Below are 13186 nucleotides of genomic sequence, written 5' to 3' on the forward strand. Positions count from 1 at the left end.
CGAACCCCAATTCTTATCAAACTAATTAGTAATTTATCAAGAATCGAACCTATAGGGTTTGTTAAGCCTTTGATGGAATCAATGAAATGACGAAGTGGATCAGCAACAATATCAAAGCCCCCACTAAAGTAAACAAAAGCACCAGAGTCAAATTTCTGAAGATCTAGGGTTTCCTAATCTAAAACCTTTTGAGCTTCTGGGCAACCAGTAATGAAGATTTGAAATCCACGGTCAAGAAGAAACCCATCAACAATATCAGTTCGAACTCGACCACCGACGCCATCAGAAGCTTCAAGAAGAATGAATGGGATATTTTCTGAGTTTAGCCTATTTGTAGCAGCGAGTCCACCACCAATGATGATGACACCAAGTTTTGTTTTCCAGCGATTTTGTGTCAGACTCCGATGAGTAAGTTGGTGTCTGTAAAATCGGAATTTGAATTGGAAATTTAATTTGGGGGTTTTGTTGAAATCATGAGAAGAAGATAGAAAAAAGTGAGGGTCTGGAAAATGGAGATTGTAAAAGATTCATGGGTGGATCACCAAAATTGGTTTGATTTTGAGGGGAATCGGATTTTGAGATGAAAATTCAAGAGATTCTTTTTAGTAGATGAAGAGATGAGGATCCATGTCTCCGCGGATTTTGAGATGAAAGTGAGGGTTCACGAACAGAGAGTGTTTAGAGAGAGAAATCATAGTTTTTTTTCAAGGTCACCCCGCCAGAAAATATTCCAGCCGGCGACCTTCGTCGGAGAAGAAAGAGGTGAGGTGGAGAAGAGATGAGGTGGAGAGACATGTGCGGTGGAGAGGGATGTGAAGTTGAAGTGAGGTGGAGAGAGATATTTACTAATTAAATTTATTTTAAAAATATATTAAAGGGAGGGGTAGTTATGGCATTTACATGAAAATATGGGGTCAAATTTGAATTTACAGAAAGTAGGGGGCCATAAAGAAAGCTGGTCACAAAATAGGGGGCTAAATAGGAATTAATTCTAATTTTTTTATGCTCAACCAAAGTGGGGGGGAAAATAAAATAAATAAGAAAAGGACCAAGTATCTCTTATCCTATTTTCGCATTAGAGAATGTGAACCGGTGTTAAACTATTGATTAATATATTGGAATAATCTTATATATACATCTTCGAATGAAGTTGGGATAACGGGAAAGATGTTAAATTTTTAAACATATTTCCATAGTTGGGACGGCCTTAAGTTCTGGAGAGTTTAAGGGAAAATTTGAATTTGTGTTTAATAGAGAGGGCGGCTTCATTGTTTAATAGAGAGGGCGGCCATTCCCCCAAATCCACTACTGTTCCGATCACTGTTATAGGTGTTGGCGGCTTTATTGTTGCCCACTGCAGAAGAAGTTTTCCCTGTTTCTTGACCATTATTTTTTATTCCTTTTTTGTGACCGTCAGAGCACCACTCGGGATATCCGACAAGCTTAAAACATTGCTCTATGGTATGTTTTGTCATACCACAGTGAGTATACTTAAGGTGAGACTTGTCCTCTTTGGTTGATGGTCCGGGTTTTTTTCCCTCGGATCGACGGTGACCCTTTGTTATGAGCCCTATTCCTGTTTCGGAGGCACTCAAACCGGCTGCTATGTTACCTGCATCAATAGACGTTGCTCCTAGAATGGTCTGGTGAGCAGCCTATTTACGGACAGCCGCATAGGCTGCTTCTGCAATTGGGAGAGGTTCTAACCGAAGAATTTCCCTTTTAATGGGGTCATATTTTCGATTTACGGCATTTAGAAATTGAAAAAGTTTCTGTTCTGACCTGATTTTTTAGTAGGTTTGGATGTCTTCTGGACACTTCATGGGATTCGGATCGATTCGGTCAATCTCACCCCAAATACCTTGTAGTGTAATCCAGAAATCTTGAAGGGAACTTTCATTCTGTTTGATGTCATTTGCTTTAACGTGAAGGTTGAACGTCTGCAACTTGTCTCTACCACTGCTATATGTGACCAACAGAGCATCCCACAACGATTTTGCTTTGGGAAACTCGGTTAGATTGCCCGCAAGTACTGGTTCAATATTCTATATTAACCATGAAAAAACGACTAAGTCGTCTTGTCCCATTGTTCGTAAGCTTCATGATTTCGATCTGGTGGGTTTGAAGTTAAATGTTTCAGCAAGTTTTTTGACCTTCCGCCTATGGCGACCCGAATCATTCGGGTCCATAGCGCATAGTTTTGACTGGTAAGTTTCAGATTGATTTGTAAACTATCGGATAGTTTTGGACTTTTTGGTTGAGAATTTTTTAGCAGATTGGCAAGTTGTAAGGTGAGATCATTATCCGAGTTATCTTCATTTGACATGGTGACTCGGTAATGACTGGTTGTGGTTTGGGTAGATGATGAGCAGATTAAAAATCATGCTCGGATACCATGTTATCAAGAGAGAATTAAGAAAAGAAAATGGGGTAATTTCTAGAAAGGTCAAAATAATATTGAAAATGAGTAGAAAAACACAAAACATTTGAAAATTATTATTCCGGTCAAAAAGTGTGCAAATACTAAAATACCCCTTTTTGTCATTTTGTGTAACTAAATTCTTTTAGTTTTCTTTAAACTTTAAATCGATATAACTTTTGTTTGAGATGTCGGATTTCTATAAAAATTATATATTTAGAAATGAATTTTCATTAGCTTTCTAACAAGATCCACTTTCAATATTTTTTTTCAAAAAAAAAATCCAGAAAAAACGGCGTTTTTTTTCTTTTACGTTCTTCTGCAAACGTATTTGCAACAATCTGTTCTTTTCAAAAAAAAAAAACGGCGTTTTTTTCCTTTACGTTCTTCTCTGTTCTGCAAACGTGTTTGCAACAATCTGTTCTGCAAACGTGTTTGCAACATTCTGTTCTGCAAACGTGTTTGCAACAATCAGTTCTGAAAAGTGTTTACAACAATCTGTTCTGCAAACGTGTGTTTGCAACAATCTGTCCTGCCAACGTTTGTTTGCATAATGTAAACTACCAACATGTGTTTGCATAATGTAAACTGCAAACTGTGTTTGCAAAATATAGATTGCATACATGATTTGCAAGCTTTACAGAATATAATCTTGGGTTGCATATCTTGCAAACTCGATTTGCAAATCAAGAATATAAACTAAGAGTATGTATCTACAAAATCTTGAGCTTGGAAAATTTCATCATTCATCATATAAAATCGAGATCTGGATCGTTTGAAAAAAAAAACTAGAGAACAGAAAAAAAGGATTGAGCAACATCTCATTCCTTTCTTGCATCAAGAGAAGAAGAAAAAAAGGACAACCATTCAAACGATTAATCGTTAATTATCCCACCAAGACAATAACAATAGTAGTTTATATAACATCTGTAATCCAACATTTATAGCAAAAGCAACTAAAAAATAGTTCCAACCTCTCTATGCATTGCTAGCAATGTTGTTGGAGAGTAAGTCAAGTCCTTCACACAGTCCTTGTCTTGAAGTAGCACATGTGCTCTAAATGTGCGAGTGACGTTGACGGAGAAAATGAAGGCCATGCTTATAAATGAACTCAGCAACATTACCTGCACTTGGAGGATCTTGCTTGTTACCAAACACAAAAAGCACGACATCTCTCAATTCATCCTCATTCAACATCCTATGCAACTCATCTCTAGCCTCAACACGATCACAATCACTGTTGGCAACCACAAAGATGAGACCATGTGCTTGTTTGGAAGTAGGAGAGTTCTTCTCTGAAATTATTTTCAAGACATTAACTAATGCTCTTAGTCGATCCCATATGTTCAAACCATAGAGTGCTTCAACTAGTGACTGTTGAAACTCGAAACAGTCTTCTTCTACAGGATAATGTGTCGAATATATAACACAAATAAGAACTAGTACAAAAAATATATATGTAATGAAATTATGGTTACCAAGTAAAAGAGTGACCGTCTCAACAAAAAAAAAAAAAGACTGACTTGAATTGGCTTGGGTATCTTAGTTTTGATGTATGGCCAAAATCTATCTTCAACAACGGATTTTACAGGACAACAAGCACGTAATCCGTCTATACCAGCAAATCTTCCAAATCCACTGTGTTTCACTCCACCGAATGACAATGACTACATAAAGAGTGACCATATATATTGTTTTTAGTGTGACAATAGTTATCTACAAAATAAGGCTCAGATATGCGACAAAATAACCAATAAAGAGTTGAGACTTGATTAGTGTTTGCTTCTTTTTCCTAAGAAAAGTTCAAACATGATATCGAGTCAAGGTGTGAATGTGACTCGTCGTGAATCAGATTTCAAACCGTGTGTTCTACTTTCCAATTTCTGACTCGATTGATCTTATTTGCTAAAAATGTGTGACACGGTGTTATCTTTAAGCTATTCAGTGAAAACTTATTTCATACTAGAACAATATGTAAATGTCTGACTTGGCTGAAGTCATTAATTGAGAGAGTACCTGACACATGTAGTTTGATGCGAAGTCATTAATTGCAGCGACTCCACAATACATTGGGAAGCTATTTCTCTTGCACGACGCTGATTACCAGAAAAGACAGCGCAACCAAGCCCGTAATTTGAGTCATTGCAAGCTCAATAGCTTCTTCATCAGAGTTGAACTTCATTATTGGCATGATTCGTCCAAATGTCTAAAGGTGACCAAGGTAATTAAATTATTATCAGTATGTGTGACTAAAAACTTGCACATTAAAAAGTCAAAGCAAAGGTAGCACCTCTTCTTGCATCAACTTCATAGTATGATTGACATTTACTATTATAGTTGGTGGGAAGAACTGATCAACTGCATCTTCGCCTAAATTTCCAAAACCTCCTCGTTCGGCTATCATTCATATGTTTATAGCTTCCATTAGTTTGAGTAATGGATTCAAATGTTCAAACAATTCTCAACTTATGATGGCTTACTAGTTTTAGATCACCTTTAAGATGTCGATGGGATAAAGAATCTAACTATCCCATGAGAGCATAATACATCAAAACATAAAATGAAAATAAAATCACTCAATTTCTTCTAGAGAAGACAATGAAATCTTTCATTTTATATCTCTTTGAACCAAAAAAATCTAAAAATCACTCATTTTCTCCAGGGGAACGAACACAATGAGATCTTTCATTTTCAATATCTTGAAACCAAAAAACACTAACGAAAAAATTCAGGTCATGTAAATAAGAAACTAAGAACAGAAAAAATGGTTAAAATGCACAAGATTTTGGATACCAAATTATGAAACTATCAAAAAATTGTAAAACATTATGAGCAAATTAATCACACCCACATTCAGGCAAAGGATAAGAAGCCCCATATACAAATCTCACAAGAAACAATAAAAAATATTCCCAATTTAAAACCCTAATTTCTGGTACAGACAACAAGTTTTCTTTTTTATTCTACAAGATCTCAACAAATAACAAAAACCATTATTAAAGTTTACCTCTTTAAGCCCAAAATATGATATATTCTAGGTTATCGACCACGACGATCTCGATCAATTTGATCTTGCGCGATTTGTTGTTTTTGTTTCTCAACAAGCTTATCAAGAGCTGATTGAACAACATCTCTACCACCAATTAATAACCTAGTTATGACCTCCGGATTCTTTTCATAACGAGCTTCTTCAAATTCTCTTCTAGCATTGCGAGGATTCTACTCGTGATTTCGAGATCAATTGAGGTAGTGCAAAAAGAAGACGAAGAAGAACGATCAAAGAAGAAGAAGGATCAATGAAGAAGAAGGATCAGAGAAGAACGAAAGAAACCCTAAAAAGCAGAAGATAAGATTTTGAAGAAGAAGATTTGGAGAAGAAGCATGGAAGAAGAACCCTAAAAAATTTATGATTTTTTTAGAGGGAAAGTGAGTTTTGATATGAAAGGGTATTTTGAGAACTAAAATATTAGATAATGATTTTAAAAGGGAATAATAACGTCTATTTATGCTATTGTATAATGGATCTATATAAGGAAGGCAAGTTGTCACTAGTTGTAATTCTTGGATGAAAGAAAACCATATATTTAGTAAAGGAAACTATATATTTGGTTCCTTAAATATGATGAGGATAAGAGACAATCTTGGTGATCCATATTCTTTCTTTATTTCAACAAATCTCCCTTGAAATATTGAAGGATAATTTAACTAGTTCTGTTTTTGTTCAAAATGAAGGATGATGTTATATTTGGTATGGATTCAACTAGTATAGACACATCGGATGTTTGAGTTTTCGATATTTTCTTTATATCAAGCAAATCATGTTTAAAATAATTTATTAAAATAAATTGATACTAGTGATGGGTTCCGACATTTTCGAATTTTTTATTTTCTTACAACAGTTCTTAACATATAAACATTCCTTTTTTTTGATGAAATATATAAACATTCTTTTTTTTTTTTGATGAAATATATAAACATTCCTTTGAATACATGTCAAGAAAGTGTTATATTCTATTAATTATATTTCTTTCATAAATCTCTAACTAAGTTGGAGCAAGAAATCAAGGAAACATATCTAAATCGAAGAGAGTTTTCCAATTCCAAAATTTAAATGAAAGTTAGTATGTTTTTTGTTTTAGCTCAATTAAATTAATGCCGCTCTCGTTATAAATTTTACAACATAATTTTACGATGTGATTTTATTTTTGTCTAACGAAACCCTAATTTTGTTCACCACTTTGGGCTTCCTGACGACTAGGGCCGATTTTGTTCACCACTTTGGGCTTCCTAACGACTAGGGCCGGGCCCTGTCACAGAAGTACACATAACACACTATCTTTTTTATCACAGCCACATGAAATCATATTTGACATAGTTTCTTGATTATGACCGGATCGCCATCACCAAAAATTAAAAATAAAATCTTATTCACCCTCACAACCAATGGCGAGGCCACATAGGGGCATGTGGGGGCACATGCCCCCACAGCCCAAACATGAACTCCTGTGGGTATGAAGTTCAAACTTCTTTCAAACCAAGCCAGGGCATATCACTAACCATAGACTTATCATTACTTCACCATAACTAACTCTTATCTCATGTTGGAACATATTTTCTGTTAGGAACCCAACGCGGCGTTCATCTTTGTCTTGGTCATAGTCGAATTCTTGGGACCAAATTTTTGTTAAGTCCGAAATAAAAGAGGAGTTGAATATGCATAATCGGGAGGAAACTCTTTGTCAGCGATATCGACAACCATCAAAAGAGATAGAAAAGAGAGTAAATTCGAGAGGGACGGAAGGAGAGTTGTCTGTTAAGATTAGAGATCATCATGTTAAGAGAGAGAGAGAGAGAGAGAGAGATAAGGAGACAAAGAAGACCTGTTAGTAGAGAGTCCTTTTGCCACAGGCAGGAGAGAAAGATTCCCCCTTTCTCACTTTACATCTCACTGGCTTAAAGTCCACAGCAGCTACTTTATTTATACCCAAGTTCAATATTCCTGGGTTTGCACTTCTACGGAAGGATCAAAATTGGGACCTCCGCACTTACCAACTGGGCTACCAGTTGTTGGCGATATCTTTTTATGTTGTGTTCATAAGTAATGAGTCCTAATTTTTCCGATGGATTGGTTGAATGGTGTGTGAATATATAACTTTCTGTTTCACTTTTGACTCCAACTTTCCTTGTATTTTTTCTTTGACATATGTAATTTTTATTTACTGACTATTGTCACTAAAACGTGCCCCCACAACTAAAACTTTCTGGCCTCGCCACTGCTCACAACGAGGCACCAGCACGGGCACAAAGAACAGAGTTAAGATCAACTGAACTTCTTTCACTTATTACAACAGGACCCTAATCTCAAATTGTACCAACTCAAACAAATCCAAGTTCAACTCTATCACAAATCTCTTCACCAGGACAATATTATCAATTCACATACCTTGAATCCATATGTTATTGAGATATGTGAGTGGCTGAGATGGCAAATATTACAGATTTTTGCAATCTTCAATGTGCGAGTAACTAACTCCATTTGTAACTCTGAAACAATGAATGAATTATGCAACCTCTATTATTAACTCAACTCAAGTATCAAGTTTGGAATGTGTGCAATCTTGTACCAATCGGTTCCTTTGTCTTCGTCACATCGTCTGTGTAGATCTGGATGACAATTTACGATCCGTAGCTTATTGAGAGATGTGAGTGGTTCCGAGGGTAAATATTTCAGATTAAAGCAACTTCCAATATCTAAGGTATCAAGTGAAGTGAGGTTGGCTATCCACCCCGGCAAAGATGTCACCTTAGGTAAGATTAAAAGATACAGAGCACGAAGAACAGGGAGGTTGCAAAACTCATCCGTTGTGAACTCAAATTCCGGACAAACTGCAAAAAATTAATAAAACATAACAAGTGATCTTCTTAGTTATCAGATTTCTTTGATTTCATGCAACGAAAACTGGAAATCTAAAACGAGACAAAGAAAATAAATGATCACGTACTTTGGATGGTCAATTTAGTTAGTGAAGTGAGATTACTATAAAGCTCCTTAGTGAGATTCTTTAGCTTATCACAATTATTTATCTCAAGACTTGTAAGATTTTGCAGTGTCATCATCATTGTCGTCCCTGTTACCCCAAAGGATATTAAATCGTGAACTGAATCAATCTCAAGAACAGAAAGTTGAAGGGGGCAACTTTCTAAACAGCTTACCAAGGATGATTCTACGCAATTCAATAACCGTAAGACTCTTAAAGATAGCTGCAACTGGGGAATTTTTCTTAACTTGGTACACTCAGAGATGATTAAGTTTGTAAAGTGGGGGAATGAAGTTTGTCTATCTTCTTTTATTCCGTTTTCCACTTCTGATGACGGTGACGACCATTCCTCCAAACTAGGCATCTCAGATATTGATAATTCTTCAAGTGATGGAAAGAAGACGAAACCTGATTGACCAACATGATTTCCATGATAAAACTCATCCCTGATGTATCTCACCGAATCCATTTTACATAATTTAAGAATATTAAGTACCGGTAGTAGCCCAAGCGCCGGTAGATGTTCCACCCTTTGACAATCAAAAAGTTCGATATTGACCAAATTAGAGATGCATGATAAATCACTTCGAAACATGGCACCTCCATACCCATTTATAGAAAGGTCACTCAAATTAGATAGATGTTTGAGGCTTTCCGCAACAATTTCCAGCACCTCTTCTTGTTATTCGCTGGTGCTGTAACTATTTCCTTGCTCGAGACTAATTGGCGGTGACCACTCTAAATGTACGACACGCAAATTGTGCTTTCCCATTAAGTTGGCTTTTTTAGCGTCAACTACGTTTCTCACATTGTTCATTGCTTTTATCGTTAATTCTCCTTTCAGGTTGTTCAGTCCTTCTAATTGCTCAATGGTAGAACCACTCTCTGCACCTACAATGAAGAAGCTTAATGTTTGGAGATTAACCAATTCTCCCATACCGTTTGGCATTCGGGTTAATGCATAACAACCATCCATGAATAGGTGTCTGAGGCTTCTCAGTTTAGATAGGTCTTTAGGTAACATTTGGAGCTTGTTACAGCTCTTTAGGTTCAACGTCTGCAGATTTCTTAGTTGACAAAATGATTTATTGGGTAATGAAGTTATACCAGTGTAGGAGAGATTGAGGTACCTCAAGTGCTTCAAATTGCTTATTCGGTCAAGCTTTGCATTTATCCTGCTTAAATTTAATGTCCGCAAATTTCTAAGATTTTTGAAGTTTAGTTGAAGATGAGTTCCATGGCTAAACTGTTCACATAGAAGAGTGCGCAAGTTTGGTTTTGATCTTTCCACTAAAAGCACAAGATAGCTCTGCAGTGAACTTGAGAACTGCGGATGAAAAGACACATGTCTTAATCTTTTATTACCAGTATTATTTCTTGTTTTGTCATTCCCAATCACAGAGCATTCTTCCCTCATTATAGAACATGCAAGATCATGCATTAAATCATGCATTTTACATGATATCACATTGCCAAATTCATCGTTATAGGTGTCTTGGAAGAAGGACCTCCACAATAAATCGTTAAAAATCTCAATTCCCACATCTTCCAACTCTAAGTGACTACCTTTGAATGGAACAAAACCGTTTGCCATCCACAAATAAATCAATTCTTCTCGGTTGAATATGTAATCTTTTGGAAAGACGGAGCAATAAGCAAAACACGACCTCAAATGTGAGGGTAAATGATTGTAGCTCAACCTCAAAATTGATAAGATAGTGTCTTCATTTTCTAATTGAAGTTCCCAAATTTCATTGTCTCTAACAAACAACCACTCTTTCTCTTCTCTTTTACAGCGAAGTAGTGCTCCTAATGCTTTCGCAGCCAAGGGTATACCTCCACACTTAAGCGCAATCTCCTTGCCAATAGCTTCCAATTTCGGATAAATTTCTATTTCGTTCTTTCCCATGTCGAAAGCACGATGCTTGAACAGTGAAAAACAATCCTCATGGGATAAACCTTTTGGGCGGCGCACTGGAAGCGTAGACATTATCGATGCCACTTTTTCAAGTCTGGTTGTCACAATAATTGAACTACCTTTGCTTCCACATCTGAATGAGGATTTCAAAACATCCCACTTGTTCATATCATCATTCCATACATCATCTAACACCACTAAGAATCTCTGCCCATTAAGTTTCTCGCGAAGGCGACGTTGCAAAGATTCTAAGTTGTCGAGATCAATTGCAACCCCTCCTAAGGATTCTATAGTAGCTCTGAGAAGGAATTTCGGATCGAAGTTGTCAGAGACACAAACCCAACATCTAAGCGAAAAATGACCGACAATTCTCTCATCATGGTACACCATTTTAGCAAGAGTAGTCTTCCCAAGACCACCCATTCCATGTATGACACATACCGAAGCATCTCCTCCTCGACGATCTCCATCCTCCTCCTCAACCCTTGTATTTTCTATCAATAGGTTCACCATGTAATCTTTATCATCTTCCCTTCCATAGACTTCTTTCTCGGCTATAACGGAGCTAGTTTCTAGGTGCTGAGTCGACCTCGGTTCAACTCTATTTCCTATTTCCAAATGGAAATCCGACCTTTCTCTGGCAATCTCATCAAACTTTCTCTGAACCTTTCTCATTCTTTTCGCAATTTCCCGACGAGCATTAACTTGTTTGAAATTGATACAAGATGAGAGATGTAATACCTGAAGATTGTTAGAAGTCTGGGTCTCCATTGTTTGAATGGTTAAAGCTTCAGTAGCTAACTCATCCAAGATGTCCTCGGCATCATAAGCGGCATCCTTGAGTTTATTCAACCAATTCTCAAGGGGTTTGTTTTTAAGTTGTTTTAACTCAGCGTCTTTGATGACATCTTTAATGGTGGATAGTGTGCTGGAAAATTTGTCCAACTCTTGTTTGAAACTAGAGAGTAGTGCAAATTCGGATTGGATAAGAGAACCGAGATTACCAAGAACAATTTCAATTAAAGGAGACACTAAAACTTGAAGATCCATTGAAGCAGCAATCTCTCTAGTCTTTCCGTTTGGTTGTCTTTGAAGTCTGAAGTGAGAGAGAGGTAGATCTAGGGAAAGTGAATACTTTACTTGGAATATTAATTCTCTCTCCCTCCAAGTAGAGTATTTACTTTACTTGGAGTATTTGAAGACAAGATAAGAATTCTGTTATGCCTAATGATACTACGTACCTTTATAACTTTGGGTTAATTCCATTTTGGCCCCTAAAGATGACCATCATCCATTTTGGTCTCCTTTTGATCTTTTTTGTCAGACTTTAACGAGTTATGTTTTTCTTTTCTACCTATCTCTTCAAAATTCTTTCCTCTTTATCCTGTCACTTTCTTCTTGCCGGTCGCCGTAGGTCGTGTTAGAGTATAAGGATCTAGATGAACCGAAGAGAGTTTTCCAATTCCAAAATTTAAATGAAAGTTAATATGTTTTATGTTTTAGCTCAATTCAATTAATGCCGCTCTCTTTATAAATTTTGCAACATAATTTTACGATGTGATTTTATTTTTTTCTAGAAGGAAACTCCAATTTTGTTCACCACGTTGGCCTTCCTAACGACTAGGGCCGATTTTGTTCACAACTTTGGGCTTCCTAACGACTAGGGCTGGGCCCTGTCACAGAAGTACACATAACACACTATCTTTTTATTTTATTTTTTGAATACTTTGATTAAATTAATGAAAGGAAACGGGAATACAAAGACGCACATGGCTAGTTAGGCCTAGTGACAGAAAACAAAAAACAGAAAAACACCGCATGAGGATCACTCCAAAGACCCCCCACGACACAATAAAAACATCAAAGACATCATTTCCATAGACCACCACAACACCGGAACACCGGATACCAAGGTTTGCCCATTAAAGCGAGTCTAAAAAACCATCCCATGACTCAACCATGCAATTAAACGAATATACTTTAGCCCACTTGTACGATCTGCTCCAATGGTAAATAAGACATTTAGCCGCGAAGAAGATGTACTCTGATGATCGGGGTTTATCTCTGAAAATTCCATCATTTCTAGCACTCCAAATTGCCCATATGATTGCTTTAGGGATAATGTTGAGAATAGCCTTCTTATGTTTACTACCTTTGATACCTTTCCAAGCCAGCATAAAATCGGTAATGGAGCTAGGGGTACACCAGACAATCCCGATATTACTCATGAATCTGTTCCACACGCCCCTCGCCGTGTCACAATGGAGAAATATATGCGAGGAGGATTCTTCATCATTCCCGCAAAAACCGCATCGATTTGGCGATATGAAACCCCGTTTCCTCAAGTTGTCCATGGTTGGAATCCTCTCCCAAATCACAACCCATAAGAACACACTCACCCTCATGGGTATATTCTTTCTCCAAACATCTCTAAAAACCGGTTTAGACTCCAACTCCTGGTTTGACAAAAGTGAGAACATCGCTCTTACTGATAACTCTACCTTCTCCGGATCCGGGTTTGAAATCCATACCCTAGCGTCTGGTTGATTGATGAGGCAGAACGGTTCTAAGTCGTTTAAGAGGCTTTTAGCCTCCTCCAACTCCCAATCATAGAGCCCTCTCCTAAAATCCACCCTCCAAACCTTCGAGTTAATGTCAAAGTTATCACTAACAGTCCCATCCTTCGATTCGGAGAGCAAAAAGAGATACGAGTACGCTTCTTTAAGGGATGTGTCCTTAGCCCAAATATCACCCCAGAAACTCGTATTCTTTCCGTCCCCGACCTTAATCTTGGACATGGAATGAAACTTA

The 13186-nt window shown here is 37.1% G+C and overlaps 1 protein-coding gene across 1 annotated transcript; it reads right to left on the minus strand.

Annotated features, from left to right (window-relative positions):
* Positions 1-6279: 6279 nt before the first annotated feature.
* Positions 6280-11460, minus strand: LOC147551276 (putative disease resistance protein RGA3). The gene is made up of 3 exons (XM_086672567.1): positions 8418-11460; positions 6396-6494; positions 6280-6338 (listed from the first exon to the last, which is right to left on the minus strand). Exon 1 carries the CDS (start codon positions 11423-11425, stop codon positions 9140-9142), a length of 2286 nt encoding a protein of 761 aa, XP_086528693.1. The 5' UTR covers positions 11426-11460; the 3' UTR covers positions 6280-6338; positions 6396-6494; positions 8418-9139.
* Between the last annotated feature and the right edge of the window lie 1726 nt (positions 11461-13186).

The sequence above is a fragment of the Eschscholzia californica genome, unplaced genomic scaffold (assembly GCF_041429995.1).
Source record: "Eschscholzia californica isolate CP2 unplaced genomic scaffold, dmEscCali1.0.p SCAF_3, whole genome shotgun sequence".
NCBI lineage: Eukaryota > Viridiplantae > Streptophyta > Magnoliopsida > Ranunculales > Papaveraceae > Eschscholzia > Eschscholzia californica.

Excerpts from the sequence above, each read along its gene's own strand:
- LOC147551276 (XM_086672567.1), bottom strand. The coding sequence starts at position 11,425 with ATGGATCTTCAAGTTTTAGTGTCTCCTTTAATTGAAATTGTTCTTGGT.